The 15,762-nt window shown below is 47.5% G+C and overlaps 1 protein-coding gene across 1 annotated transcript in view; it reads right to left on the bottom strand.

Annotated features, from left to right (window-relative positions):
• The window catches only part of GFRA4 (GDNF family receptor alpha 4), a 143,245-nt gene that overhangs the window by 45,511 nt on the left and 81,972 nt on the right, over window positions 1-15,762 (bottom strand). The window contains exon 2 of the mRNA XM_063135698.1: window positions 9,291-9,569. Within this exon, the coding sequence (XP_062991768.1) occupies window positions 9,291-9,569 (279 nt within the window). The remainder of the gene's footprint in view (window positions 1-9,290; window positions 9,570-15,762) is intronic.

The raw sequence follows: 15,762 nt of genomic DNA, 5'->3' as shown, positions 1-15,762 counted from the left end.
CAAGAGCCAGGCAGGCCGCCAAGGAAGCAAGGAGGCCAGGAAAGAAAGTGAGCCCAGGGCCTCTTCACTCGGAAATCTCCACTTAATGCTGCATCCATGAAGCGGCCCACATGCCTCTGTGGGTAACCCAAAGGGGAACTGGGCTACCCACAAGGGGAGGTTGGGGATCTCCAGGTTCCATAACTGAGCCGAGCACCACTGCTGCAGCTAGTTAATTTTAGACCCTGGACTGAGCACCCCCTCCACTTAGATGCCTAGACATATTGTTGTCCCTTAACCCAGGGATTTAAAGGCCCGCTTCCCCGGCGCGTTAATAGCCAATCAAACACACGAGGCTGGAGAATACACTTAATCCATTTACTTCCAATACTGCAAGAACAAAGGATACTCCAGAACAAAGGAATCTCACAGTATATATAGACTACTAGAGCCTCGTGTGGCGCAGAGCGGTAAAGCAGCAGTTTGTGCAGCCGAAACTCTCCCCACGGCCTGAGTTCGATCCCAGCGGAAGCTGGTTTCAGGCAGCCGGCTCGGGTCGACTCAGCCTTCCATCCTTCCGAGGTTGGTAAAATGAGTACCCAGCTAGCTGGGGGAAAGGTAATAACAGCCGGGGAAGGCAACGGCAAACCACCCCGCTATAAGGCCTGCCAAGAAAACGTCAGCGAAAGCTGGCGTCCCTCCAAGAGTCAGTAATGATTCAGTGCTTGCACGAGAGGTTCCTTTCCTTTCCTACAAGAGGGTGTTAGTCTCTTTCTAACCCTTCTATTGGTCAGTTCTGGATTAGCAAGTTAAGTTACGTTCAATTTTCAAGTTAAATCGAACTTTCAATCTCAACGAGTCATAGGTTACAGTCGATGCTCTATTGGTTGAAAGTTTTCCCCTTGGTCCGCTAGGACGTGATGTCCACCATTAAGGAATGCAAATCTGGCATGTAGCCACCTGTAGCCACCCTTTGGCAGAGAAGCCATCTTTTAATCCTTGGCACATTACATTCATTAGAGAGATGAAACCTCTCCCTGAGGGCATCAATATGGTATTCCTTCGGATGTGAAGTGCACAACTCACATTTCCCTCCCTCTCCCTTACCCCAAAACCAGCGTCCCCTGCTTTGCAACTACTCCTGCGTTCCTTCTATGTGAGGAATGCTCTGAGCATGTGCAGTTTTGCATCTTAAGCTCACATCATTCCTAGCTCCACCACGAGTGCGGGAATAAAACGGAGGTTGCTTTCTGGGTAGATGTTTGGGTGGGTGCGTGGTTCATTCTGGGTGGGTGGGGGACTAGATTTTGGCCTGGAGGTCCAATCCCAGTCCAATCCCACTGGCAAGGAGGCCAACGAAGTATGTGTTGGACTTCTGCCCGTAGCCAGATGGAGCGTGAGTTGGGACCTCCACATCGCCTGGTGGCTGTGGGCGTGGAGAGGCCACACCGACCCTCAGTCGTTTGCCTAACAGGCATTCAGCACCCTCAGTGGCCTCAGAGATTGGCCCCGTCAGAAGCTGCAGGAGGCTTCACCTTTTCATCCGCCCCCTCCTCTCTATTCTGCCGCATCCGATTTTGAAAGGCCCACACTGTGCTCAAAAGGGCTTTGAGGTGTTGTCATGCCAACCAGCTACCACAGGATGTGCGGCCCAGAACTAGCGATGAAGGTCACCGAGAACAGCATCAGACAACATTTGAAAACCAAGGAGGGCTCTCTGTTTCTAGACAGACAATGGTGTTTCTCTGCCCCCTACCTGCCCCGAACATAAAAATCACGCCCTGCCCTATAGGGCCAGGTTGTCAGAATAACTGAGAGTCCTTCCCTATGTGGAGTTTTACTGGGGCGTGTGTGTGTGTGTGTGTGAAACTCTGCTGAGAAATTCCAACCGGCCCCTTCGCTGGGGAATAAAAAGCAGGGAGACATTATAATAAGTCACGGATGGTTCTCACATGTATTCAATTACATTTTCAGCTTCCTAACCGTTGTTGCTATGACAGGTAAGGCCACCCTAACAATATGTGTTAATTTATTTAAAACGCCCAGCTTTCACTCACACTTTTCCCTTTCCTCCTTCTCCTTCTTCTTCTTCTTCTTCTTCTTCTTCTTCTTCTTCTTCTTCTTCTTCTTCTTCTTCTTCTTCTTCTCTTTCTTCTTCTTCTTCTTCTTCTTCTTCTTCTTCTTCTTCTTCTTCTTCTTCTTCTTCTTCTTCTTCTTCTTCTTCTTCCCCCTCCTCCTCCTCCTCCTCTCCTCCTCCTCCTCTTTCTCCTCCTCCTCCTCTTCTTCTTCTTCTTCTTCTTCTTCTTCTTCTTCTTCTTCTTCTTCTTCTTCTTCTTCTTCTTCTCTTCTTCTTCTTCCCCCTCCTCCTCCTCCTCCTCCTCCTCCTCCTCCTCCTCCTCCTCTTCTTCTTCTTCTTCTTCTTCTTCTTCTTCTTCTTCTTCTTCTTCTTCTTCTTCTTCTTCTTCTTCTTCTTCTTCCCCCTCCTCCTCCTCCTCCTCTCCTCCTCCTCCTCTTTCTCCTCCTCCTCTTCTTCTTCTTCTTCTTCTTCTTCTTCTTCTTCTTCTTCTTCTTCTTCTTCTTCTTCTTCTTCTTCTTCTTCTTCTTCTTCTTCTTCTTCTTCTTTTTTAAAAAAGCAACCTATAATCTCAGCCAAAAATGGCAGAAGGTGGCAAATATGATGGTTGGGTTCAGTAGACGTCCTCGTAGAGAACAGAGCCGAAACGAAATGGGAACTTTATTTTTCCCTGTAGAAAAGGCCGTTCAGCGCAGATACGCACCACCCAAACCAGACACCCAAGTTGTGTGTGAATGCATTTTCTGATACCTGATGGAGTGCCCTCCTTCTCGTACACTACCATTGTCATCTGAGGCTGTCTTCTAAGTACCCCTTCGGAGGGAGGCTCAGAGGATGGCAACAAGGGTGGAGGCCTTATTGGTGGTGGTCCCTTGTTTATTGAACACTCTCCCCAGTGAGGTCCACCAGGCGCCAACATTGACATCTCTTCAGTGCCAGGTTCAGACTTCCCTCTACTCCCAGGAATTTGACAACATAAGACAGGGTTTTTATCAGGTCCTGAGATTTCTTATTTTTGATGGTTAAAATTGTATCCATTTTTTTGTATGTAAATTCTTTTTATATTATGTTAATATATTGTATTTCTAAGGTTTTAATCTTTGTAAAATGCCCAAGAAATGTTAGAAATGAAATGAAATGAATGAACCTGCTGAAATAGGGAAGTGGCTGAGATGCAGCAACCCTCTCTTCTTTTTGGCACAGGTGATGGGATGGAAATGCAGTTCTGAAGAGACCTGTCTGCAAAGAGAGCATCTTGAGGGGCAATGGGGGTGGCTGGAAGGTCATGGGGTAGGAAAGATGGTGCATGTAGGTCTTATTTGAAGGAATGCCTCCTCCCATATGTACCTGCCCGGACCTTAAGATCATCTACAGGGGCCCTTCTCTGTGAGCCCCTGCCAAAGGAAGTGAGGCAGGTGGCTACTAGGAGGAGGGCCTTCTCTGCTGTGGCACCCCAGTTGTGGAACGAGCTCCCCAGAGAGGTCCGCCTGGTGCCTACACTGTACTTCTTTCGTCGCCAGCTTTTTATTCTCTCAGTATTTTAACACTTAATTTTAACTTAAATGTTACTGTTCTAACTCTGTATTTTAATCTTATATCAATTTTGCTGCGTGGTTTTATCCTGGTTGTGCTTTTTATACTGTATTTTGTAATTGTGCTTTTAACCTGTTGGTTGTTTTATTATGGTTTTAATTTTTGTGAACCGCCCAGAGAGCTTCGGCTATTGGGCGGTATAAAAATGTAATAAATAAATAAATAAAATTCAGGGCAAGGACATTTATTTTTAGCCAGGTTTTCTTGCGTATAAAAAGACTAGCATGTTCATTACGTTTTGCAGTAGTCGTGGTTTCACTCTGTTAGAAGCCTGGCCTGAGTTGTTCTGCTGCTTAGCCTGGGGACTTTGTCTGTAAACTATTACATACAGCAGCCTTATTAAGGTTTTGTTTGACTCAGTAAAGTTCACGAAACCCTTCACTTTCTGGATTCAGTTTGCTTTATTCAGTCGCTTCTGGTCACAGACACAAGACCTGAACTTATATGCATGAGCATAAATCAAATAATTTGGATGCTGCAGCTCTGCCTGGTCATGGAATTATGCCTGAACAGGGTATCCAAAGCATGTAAGGGGCACAGGAATGTACATGCTCCCATTGCTTCCAACCAGGGCTGTGTACTGCTTCAATTGCAGATCTGAATCCCAAACCTTTTACAACTTCATTGGCTGCCAGTCCAGGTCCGGGCCCGATTCAAAGTGCTGGTATTGACATTTAAAGCCCTAAACGGTTTGGGGCCAGGTTATTTGAAGGAACGCCTCCTCCCATATGTACCTGCCCGGACCTTAAGATCATCTACAGGGGCCCTTCTCCGTGAGCCCCTGCCAAAGGAAGTGAGGCAGGTGGCTACTAGGAGGAGGGCCTTCTCCGCTGTGGCACCCCGGTTGTGGAATGAGCTCCCCAGAGAGGCCCGCCTGGCGCCTACACTGTACTCCTTTCGTCGCCAGCTGAAGACCTTTTTATTCACTCAGTATTTTAACACTTAATTTTAACTTAAATTTAAATTATACTGTTTTAACTCTGTATTTTAACCTTATATCAATTTTGCTGCGTGGTTTTATTCTGGTTGTGCTTTTTATATTGTATTTTGTATTTGTATTTTTAACTTGTTGGTTGTTTTATGATGGTTTTAATTTTTGTGAACCGCCCAGAGAACTTCGGCTATTGGGCGGTATAAAAATGTAATAAATAAATAAATAAATAAATAAATAAAACCGAAGCGGGCTGCTTCAGGTTGAATCGGACCAATTCCAGATTGGGGACGGATTGGTCTGAAGTGGGTCAGATTGATCCAGAGCCCTCCCGCCCAAGTTGCATGAGCAGCTGGGACTTACCATACCTGTCCACTCGCACCCGGCAGCTGCCAGTCCTCCATGCAAGCTGCCATTTTTAAGGAATAAGGGGGCTTTGTATTTTCATAGGTCTAATGTTGACCAGAATGGTGAATGTAAAGGGCTGTTTCCCTTTATGGGGTGGGTGGGTGGGCAGCCGCGTCCAACAGACTCTAAGTACCCCTTCGGAGGGAGGCTCAGAGGATGGCAACAAGGGTGGAGGCCTTATTGGTGGTGGTCCCTTGTTTATTGAACAGCCTCATGCTCCAGAGACCGCAACATCTGCCCTGCTTCAGATGGCTGAACTTCGCTTCGGATCTGGATCGGAAGCTGGTCGGACCGAAGCTGAAGCGAGCCAAGGTAGATTGGGACTGATTTGGAAGCTACGAGTCAGCCTCCAAAGTGGATTGGGGGATCCATAGACAGCCCTACTCCCAACATCCTGTCTTCTGCTTCCGACGTTGCTAGGTTAAACTGACAGGTCTAAAGGGAGGTTCTACTCATGTTCACTTGAGTAGATCTCTCTTGATGATTAAGGAGTTGCCTTATCAGACCTCCCAGCTCAGCATGGGGAGGTCATGGACTGAGAGGGACATGTCTGGCACAGTCAAGGGTGTTAGGGCCTGGCCAATGTGCATGGCCCCAGACCCCTTACATGAATTTGTATAACCTCTTCAGCCATAATGCCTGAAGAGGGCCTGCATCTCTTGCAGTGTACCGATGCCCAGATTTGCTCCTCTGTGCAAATTCTGTCCCCTTTTCTTCCCTCCGTGTGGGCTTCAGGCACATCGAGGTGGCAGGCCCTGCTGTCACGATGAAGACAGAGAAGAACATTGACGCAGGGGACTCGTCGCTCCATCATAATGCGTTAGGGAAAAGAAGCATCGTGGAGGCGCGGGATGGAGATGAAGGAAATAAACGGCTGCGAAGTGTCAACAGCAGCCGCCTCTCGCTTAATAGCATGGGCTTAATTAGAGCATGAACTTGTTTAATTTGTTATCTGACACTTCAAACACGGGGAAGAAAGATCAATGGCGAAAAAGCGCTCTCTCAAGGGCGGTAGAGACAGGACCGCAGGTGTAGTGGAACCTTGTCCACCAGGGATGCTGTGCCGGCACTTCTTTCTTAGCGGGTCGCTGACGTCCTCTGCCACCCGCCCCATCAGACTTCCCTGTTTCCTTTGCGCTTAGCTGCCATTTCCACAGTAGCTGGGGATGGTGTTGGGTAGGGTGACCATATGGAAAGGAGGATGGGGCTCCTGTATCTTTTAACAGTTATATGGAAAACAGAATTTCAACAGGGGCCATTTATATGTATGCAGAACCTGGTGCAGAACCTTGCAAAAATAATAATAATCAGCGGCTTGAAGGAATAAAATACAGTCTAGGGCTGTAATGCTCTAATTATTGGGCTTAAGTGGCTGTTATTACCATTTTGAACATGGGTGTGCCCTCCCTGCACACACCCAGGATGGAAATCATAACGTTGGAAGGATGCATGATGTCTTTTGCGCTTGGCCCAAGTTGGATGAGGAACCACACCTGGAAATGAAAGGATCCCCCCACCCTGGCAAGAACTGCTAATTTCTTCTACTTGTAGCCCTCATCAGGAAATCAGCCATAATGCCAGCTGAGAGCCAGTGTGGTGCAGTGGCTAGAGTGACCAGATGGAAAGGAGGACAGGGCTCCTGTATCTTTAACAGTTGCATAGAAAATGGCATTTCAGCAGGTCACCTTTGTATGCCTGCAGCACCTGGTGAAATCCCCTCTTCATCACAACAGTTAAAGCTGCAGGAGCCCTGTCCTCTTTTGTATCTGGTCACTCTAATATAGCTCCTGCAGCTTTACCTGTTGTGATGAAGAGGGAATTTTGCCAGGTGCTGCAGGCATACAAAGGACACCTGCTGAAATTCCCTTCTTGATGTCAGCTTGCTTCGAGAAACCCCTGTAAAGGTGGCCGTTGGAACTGGGATGGGAATGGCCCATTCTGTCGTGCCAAAAGACTGAGGCAAGCCCACTTGAAGGCTGAGGCCACCCTTATTTCATGGCCCTCACTAGAGCAGTTTGTCCCCCAACAATTCCTTTTGGGACAGGAATGACTCTAGAGCAACTTTTCCCAACCTGTTACTCTCCATATGTGTTGGCTATTCCCAGCCAGCTGGGAGAAGCTCCTGCTAAGGAATCAGGGGTCGATTTATTAGTTACTTATAAGCCCAGAGAGTCCCCCCTTCCCCAAACATCTTACAATTAAATTGATCCAGGAAGGCAGGCTGCCTGTATTTTGGGGTGGGTCCTTTGGCAACCTTACCCTGTCATGGGCCTCTTCCTGCCCACCATTACTCACAATCATCATGGTACGCCTGAACATTATGGTACGCCCCCTTGGGAGGTGGGCTGGGGTCCCCTTCCATCATCAGATAATTAGCGTTCTCCCCAGCATAACCACAAAGACATCTAAGGCAATCCGTCCATTGTACAGGTGCTTGGCAGCAGCAGGAACAAGGAATGCAGTGATTTCTTGCCTGTTTTTCCTCTCTTCCTGCTGTCCTTAAGCGCCTCGCATTGGCAAGGAGTCCTCTGCTGGCTGGCGAGTCTTGGCAGGGGGGCAACCATGCTGTCTGCAGACCCCGTGCATGGCACGGCTGGACCTGGTAGCTGCCACAAATGCCAACGCTCAGCCCTGGGACAGTCCAAATTCCACACAGAACGTCCCTGAGCTGCTGCCAAAATGCTTCTTGCTACCTGGTGGCCACAGCCAGCTGTGAAACAGCTGGAGACTAGGAGACAAGGCTTGTGGGTTGGAGAATGAAAAGGAAGAGCAGTCTTCTCCAACCTGGTGCCCCCCCCCCCCCAGGTGTGTTGGACTACAACTCCCACTATCCAAGCCAGCCTGTGATGGGATGTGATCCAACACATCTGGAGAGCATCAGGTTGAACTAGAGCAGCCTTCCTCAACCTGGGGTGCTCCAGATGTGTTGGACTGCAACTCCCAGAATGCCCCAGCCAGCTGGCTGGGGCATTCTGGGAGTTGCAGTCCAACACATCTGGAGCACCCCAGGTTGAGGAAGGCTGCTCTAGAGCCTTCAACACCCTCTTTGAATACACGTCGCAACCCTTTGTCATTTTTACAGGTTGTTCGCCTTTTTGAGACTTCCGCCTATCAAGTGCTTGTCCATCTCTTCGGCTGCTGTCAGCTTGCTTGTTTATTTGTTTGTTTGTTTGTTTTGTACCCTGCCTTTCCCCCAGGCAAACGGCACTCAAGGCAGCTAACAATGATAAGAACGAAAGCATTTTTTAAAAATAAATAAATAAAAAAGGACTCGATGAAAACATTGCTAAAACACATACATTAAAAAAAAATACAAGAGAATAAAATAAAATTCTTGCCAGAAACAAAAGCCCTAACGGAGAATAGTAAAAGCTGCAGGAACAACGTCATACCGAGAAACCGACACTAGAACATAAGAGTCCTGCTGGATCAGACCAAGGGTCCATCTATTTCAGTACTCTGTTCACAGAGTGGCCAACCAGCTGTTGACCAGGAACCCACAAGCAGGACATGGGTACAATACCACCTTCAAGCCCATGTTCCCCAGCAGCTGGTGCTCATAGGCATACTTCTTCTGATACTGGAGGTAGCATACTTCCATCAGGACTAGTAGCCATTCAGCTTTGGTAAGGACAATCAATTCAGTTGTCCTCTTCCATTGAAAAAAGGTTCAGGCCATAGCGAGACCTAAGGTTTATCCCTGGATTGTCCAGGGGTCAAACCTGTCCATCTAGGTGATACACAGGGGATCCAATGCTCAGGCAGGGGTGAACCTTGGATGATCCCAGGGGGGGACCTACACTACTGCTTTGAAAGTGCTTTAAAGCACTTTGAAAACGTTTTGAAAACTGTACATGCAGTGTGTCCTGGGCCCCAACAGTTGTCAGAACTGTTATAAAGCGCTTTAAAGCAGTAGTGTAGATCCCCCCAAGGATAAACCTTGGGGGGATAGATCCCCCCAAGGATAAACCAAGGATAAGGTCTAGCTGTGGCCTTAGTCTGTAGCACCACTGACCTCAGACAGAAATGCCCATTTATGTTCAATAATTAAATACAGAGGTGACTATATGCCCATGTGACTTAATAAATGCCTATGGCTGTTCTGCATTTGCAAGAGAAGAGCCTCATCTCACTTACTTTGCCTCCATGACGTGGCAAATAACCGGAGTGTGTCTAGCTTGCCCGGGAAGAAGGTGGCTACCCTATTTTCAACAGTTATGCACTGTTTCCTCCCCATCGCTCCCCTACATTTGCTCCCCTGACTTCCCACCACCTCCTCTGTCTGGTGGAGCCCCACGGACTGACCTTCCATCAAGGTATGGTGGATGCTCCAGTAGACGCTGAGGCAATGCTTCTCCTTCTTCATGCCCCGCTTGCACTTGCAGCCGTAGAGTTGGCTGGAAAGGAGGGCCGTCACCGTGTTCCGGCACTGGCTCTTGGCATCTGGCCCCAGCTTGTTGGCACCGTTGCCTGCAATACATTGCCGCAGGGTCCGGAATTTGGAGCTGCAGCTGGGGTCGTTGGTGCAGGATTCCCCCGCCTGCAGGCAGTCCCGGGCTGAGCGGACCACGTCTGTCATGCTTTCTGGAGAAGAAAGGAGGGAGAGAGAGAAGTTGATGATGATAACAACATGCCCAAATCAAGTTTCATAGAATCATAGAATAGCAGAGATGGAAGGGGCCTACAAGGCCATTGAGTCCAACCCCCTGCTCAATGCCTTTAAAGAGATATTAGGATTTCCTTCAAAGAGATATTAGGATCATGGAATGATCAGTCACAGAGACATGCAGGGATCCTTCCAATGGAGCTTTGTGGCTGAATTTAAAGGGGTGAGCACAGTTAAGTTTGGACGTGAGATTCCAGGGTTTGATCCTGCCCCGGCTATTAAACTCGCTGGATGGCTTTGGGCAAGCCATTATTGCTCAATCAATGCTGCTGTTTTCTGTTAGGGTGATTAACAAGCCAGAGACAGTGAAATATGTCCCCACATGGGTAAGCATCAAATCGAATCAGTAAGAGTTTATTTTGGAGATATTATGACACCGAGAACAAAATGCTGGACTTGATGGAGAATCGTGATCTGATCCCGCAAGACAATAATCATAAGTATGTGTACATCGGTCAAACCATATTGTGAAGATGGTATATGTGTCATATTCTCCTGGTTGACCACTGGCCAGCTTTGAGTGGACAACCTAACACCTACTGGTTGCTCAGTTTCTTGCCAACAAAGCTGGACCCTCTTCTGAACATAGGAAGTGAGACAATTGGTTCCTCTATGGGACCACGGGTACATCTATTGGTTCATCTCCATGTAAACACATTCAGACTTTGGTCCATCTAGCTCAGGATTGTCTAAGTTTCCTGAGAATCTTTGAGAATCTCTTTGGAGGTTCTGGGGATTGAACCCAGGACCGTCTTCTGCATTTACAGGAGGTTCGCTATCACCGAGCTATGGGCCTTCCACAATGCATGTTCTTATTTAAATTTATTTCTAGTCCGCCTTTAAGGGTGCAACCCTTTCAGGGAGGCATACAAGAAGGAAACCATTTGAAGGAGATGCAATAAAAAACCAATTACAGATATCATAGAAATCCATGAAAACAGAGATTACTCATCAAAACCAGATGCCCAAGACACCTTGGCAAGGCCAGTGAAAACAGAGGAGCATCTACTGGAGCGTTCCTGAAGACCTGCAAAGGAGGTGGCGACTAACGAACCCCTGATGGAAGTTGATGTCAGATGTGTGGGGCCATCTAGTGGAGGGTCAGGGGACGGAAGTGGCCTGCAGACCTCCCAAAGTCGCCCACCCCTGCCTTCGCCTGTAAGTAAGCCTTCGCTGAAGCAACTTAAACCACGGCACTTTGCTTGGCTGTTCATCCCTGCGTCTACTTCTCCCCCCCTCGTCAATTGAATTTGAGACTGTAACCCCCTCAGGGCAGGGATGTGTCTCTTTGTAAAGCACCACACATGCACCGGCGTGCAATGGAGGCTGGTGGTTATGAGGCCAGTAGGGTGATGAGCCCACTCCGGGTTTGTGTCAAAACCAGTTGTAACTCTAAAGGAGCTGTCCAAGCTATCCCATGTATTCCAGGGGTCTGGAAACAAAGCCCTATGAAGAGAGACTGAAAGAACTGAGCATGTTTAGCCTGGAGAAGAGAAGATTGAGGGGAGACATGAGAGCACTCTTCAAAGACTTAAAAGGTTGTCACACAGAGGAGGGCCAGGATCTCCTCTTGATCCTCCCAGAGAGCAGGACACAGAATAACGGGCTCAAGTGACAGGAAGCCAGATTCCTGCTGGACATCAGGAAGAACTTCCTGACTGTTAGAGCAGTACAACAATGGAATCAGTGACCTAGGGAGGTTGTGGGCTCTCCCACACTGGAGGCCTTCAAGAGGCAGCTGGACAATCATCTGTCAGTGATGCTTTAGGGTGGATTCCTGCATTGAGGCATTTTGAAGTAAAAGTAAAGGAAAAAAAAAGCATCTGTAACCATGAAGTATGTGACCAGTTGGTCATCTCCTAATTCTAAAACATTTAGAAAGAAGAAGGAAGGATGTTTCAGCAAGCAGAAGAGGTGGGCTTGTTTGCCCCATCACTTGCCACTCTCTGGATGGTCATCTATGTAGGGTGACCATACGGAAAGGAGGACAGGGCTCCTGTATCTTTAATAGTTGCATAGAAAAGGGAATTTCAGCAGCCGTCCTTTGTATGCATGCAGCTGGATCTACACTTCTGCTTTAAAGCGCTTGATAACAGTTTTGACAACTGTATGTGGAGTGTGTCCTGGGCCCCAACAGTTGTCAAAACTGTTATAAAGCGCTTTAAAGCAGTCGTGTAGATCCTGCTCTGGTGAAATTCCCTCTGCATCACCACAGTTAAAGCTGCAGGAGCCCTGCCCCCTTTTTTATCTGGTCACTCTAGTGTAGCTCCTGCAGCTTTAACTGTGGTGATGAAGAAGGGATTTCACCAGGTGATGCATGCGTGCAAAGGAAGAAAGGAACCTCTCGTGCAAGCACTTGAGTCATTGCTGACTCCTAGAGGGACGCCTGCTTTCGCTGACATTTTCTTGGCAGACTTTGTAGTGGGGTGGTTTGCCATTGCCTTCCCCAGTTGCAGTTACCTTTCCCCCAGCTAGCTGGGTACTCACTTTACCGACCTTGGTAGGATGGAAGGCTGAGTTGACCTGAGCCGGCTGCCTGAGAACCAGCTTCCGCTGGGATCGAACTCAGGTCGTGGGGAGAATTTCGGCTGCAGTAACTGCCGCTTACCAGTCTGCACCACACGAAGCTCATGCATACAAAGGACACCAGCTGAAATTCCCTTTCCCATGCAACTGTTAAAGATACAGCAGCTCTGTCCTCCTTTTCGTAGGGTCACCCTACATTCGTGGCCCCCCTGAACTGCAGCGCCCCTGGACTTTGGCCCAAAGGTCCAGTTCTAGCTGCACTACTGGTTGCCTGGAGGAAGAGCGTTGGGCCACCACTGCAGCCCATCCTGAATTTCTCCAGTGGTCTCCCCTGCCATGCATTTGGGCTGGGGACCAGCATCTTTCGAAGGTCCCTTCTGCTCAGGTGCCAGGCTGCCTAAAAGTGCTGCATCTGATCTTCTGAAAGAGAGCTCAGTGGATGTGTCTGTGGGAAGTGGGCAGCATATAAAGCAAGGGAGGCTCAGCGGCTGGAAATTTATTGAAAAGGAAGTAAACGGTAGCCTCCAGGCAAGATCTGTGCTTCAGTAGAGAGAGCAGCAGGGCTTAGATTTACCACCCTGAATGCTCGTTCTTTATATTTATCTTGGAATTAAGTGCTTTGGGCAACGTGAACCGGAGTGTTGCAAATGACCTGGCCTCTTATTTGTATCATGAACCGAAACCGAAAGACAAAACGCAACGGGTGGGAGCGGGATTTGCTGAAGCCATCTCCCATCCTGCTGGGCCGCGTGCTGCTGGCAAAGTAGGGCCTACGGAAGGTTGCGCCTCAGAGGCTGCAGCTGCATGGCAGGCAGAAATCCAACAGGGGAGGTTTCCCCATCAATGGCTCTCCAGGATAGGAAGACTCATAGAATCATAGAATCGTAAAATAGCAGAGTTGGAAGGGGCCTACAAGGCCATCGAGTCCAACCCCCTGCTCAATGCAAGAATCCACCCTAAAGCATCCCTGACAGATGGTTGTCCAGCTGCCTCTTGAAGGCCTCTAGGGTGGGAGAGCCCACAACCTCCCTAGGTAACTGGTTCCATTGTCAGACTGCTCTAACAGTCAGGAAGTTTTTTTGGGGCAAGGGCTGGTAGAGTCATAGAATCATAGAATCACAGGATAGTAGAGTTGGAAGGGGCCTATAAGGCCGTCGAGTCCAACCTCTTGCTGTTTACTGTTTTGCTCTGTACAGCACCATGTACATTGATGGTGCTATATAAATAAATAAATAAATAATAATAATAATAATAATAATAATAATAATAATATATTGTTTTAACTTGGTTTATGGTTTAATTTGGTTTTAGCTGTGTATATTTACTGTATGCTTTTTATCTGTACGCCACCCTGAGATCTTATTGATATAGGGCAGGATATAAATGTTTTAAATAAATAAATAAATAAATAAATAAATAAATAAATGCAGGAATCCACCTTAAAGCATCCCTGACAGATGGTTGTCCAGCTGCCTCTTGAATGTCCCTGCTATGCATGCAGAAGGTTGCAGGTGCAATTTCTAGCATCTCCAGGCAGGGCTGGAAATACACCCTTGTCTGAAACCTTGGACGGTTGCTGCCAATCCGTGTAGATCAATCTTCTCCAACCTTGTGCCCTCCAGAGGTGTTGGACACCTGTAGGGCACCAGCTTGGGGAAGGCTAGTGTACACAATTGTTAGCAGATAGACCGATGATCTGACTCATGGTCAATATAAATCGCCTTTTTCTCTTCCGTATTTCATTTCTCGTGTGGGAGAGAAATGGGGATCCTGGAAGGACAAAACAGTTGGTACCATAAGGTTGGTTATTCTGGTGAACAGGTGGGATGTGAGCGCCTTACCAAGCTAGCTATGGGAAAGGATGAAGTGGAGATGAAGAACTTATGTGTTTTTGATGGTCCAAGCAAATCTTCTCCCACTTGGTTGCTCGCCACGTGTTTTGGACTACATCTACCAGCATTCCTGACCGTTGGCTAGGGTGAACATATGAAAAGGAGGACAGGGCTCCTGTATCTAGAGTGACCAGATTTAAAAGAAGGCAGGGCACCTGCAGCTTTAACTGTTGTGATGAAGAGGAAATTTCACCAGGTTCCCCATATATACAAAGGACACCTGCTGAAATTCCCTTTTCAATACAACTGTTGAAGATACAGGAACCCTGTCCTCCTTTTCATATGGTCACCCTACCATTGGCAATGTTGGCTGAGTTGGTTATTAGAGCTTAATTCCAATACATCTGGAAGGTACCAGGTTGGGGGTGACAGGCCCAAAGTGTCCCTCAAGCGCAGATAGATATTTTCATTAGCTTTCCTACGAATGGGTTTTCCGCTTGAGGAGGGTTTTTTTTGTGTGTGGCAAAACTCTGAGCTCAAGAATCTTTCTGGAAGTGATCCAAGATGTTTCCTTCAGGCTGAATTTCAATGGCAGGAATTAATTAAAGGCCTGGATATGGGCCTTTGAATTGGGCTCAGATCTGGGCCCGATTCAAAGTGCTGGTATTGACTTTCAAAGCCCTAAAAGGCTTGCGGCCAGGTTATCTGAAAGGTCATTTCATCCCATATGCACCTGCCCAGACTGTACAATCATCTTCAGGGGCCCTTCTCCATGAGCCCCTGCCAAAGGAAGTGAGGTGGGTGGCTACCAGGAAGAGGGTCTTTTCTGCTGTGGCACCCCACCTGTGGAATGATCTCCCTATAGAGGTTCGTCTGGCACCTATACTCCTTTTATCACCAGGTGAAGACCTTTTATTTCCCCAGTATTTTAGCTTCTTAGCATCCTAGGTTTTATTCTGGTTGTATTTTTATATTGTACTTTTAAACTTGTATATTTCATACTATTTTTATGCTGTACTTTGTGGTTTTTATTTTCGTGAACCATCCAGAGAGCTTTGGCTATTGGGTGGTATAGAAATGTAATAAATAAATAAATAAATCAGGCAAGGTGAGGAATATGTGTTATTTTCACATAGGGCTCATCTACACCAAGCAGGATATTCCACTATGAAAGCATAATGAAAGCGGTATATAAAAGGCAGAAGTCACACTACTGCTTTAAAGCTGTGTTAAAGTGCACCACAGGATCTATGCTACTGCTTTATAGTGGTACTGAAGTGCACTGACAACTGTTGGGACCCATGACACATCTACACCAAGCAGATATAACACTATTTTGGGCTGCATTAATAGAAGTATAGCTTCCAATTCTCATGAGGTACTGGTTCCTCTCTATTTGGCCCTGGTTAGGCCTCATCTAGAGTATTGCGTCCAGTTCTGGGCTCCACAATTCAAGAAGGAGGCAGACAAGCTGGAGCGTGTTCAGAGGAGGGCAACCAGGATGATCAGGGGTCTGGAAACAAAGCCCTATGAAGAGAGACTGAAAGAACTGGGCATGTTTAGCCTGGAGAAGAGAAGGCTGAAGGGAGACATGATAGCACTCTTCAAATACTTAAAAGGTTGTCACACAGAGGAGGGCCAGGATCTCTTCTCGATCCTCCCAGAGTGCAGGACACGGAGTAACGGGCTCAAGTTACAGGAAGCCAGATTCCAGCTGGACATCAGGAAAAACTTTCTGACTGTTAGAGCAGTA

The sequence above is a fragment of the Elgaria multicarinata genome, chromosome 10 (genome assembly GCF_023053635.1).
Source record: "Elgaria multicarinata webbii isolate HBS135686 ecotype San Diego chromosome 10, rElgMul1.1.pri, whole genome shotgun sequence".
Classification (NCBI taxonomy): Eukaryota; Metazoa; Chordata; class Lepidosauria; order Squamata; family Anguidae; genus Elgaria; species Elgaria multicarinata.
Note: the sequence above shows the minus strand (reverse complement) of the source record. Positions and strands in the feature narration are given on the sequence as shown.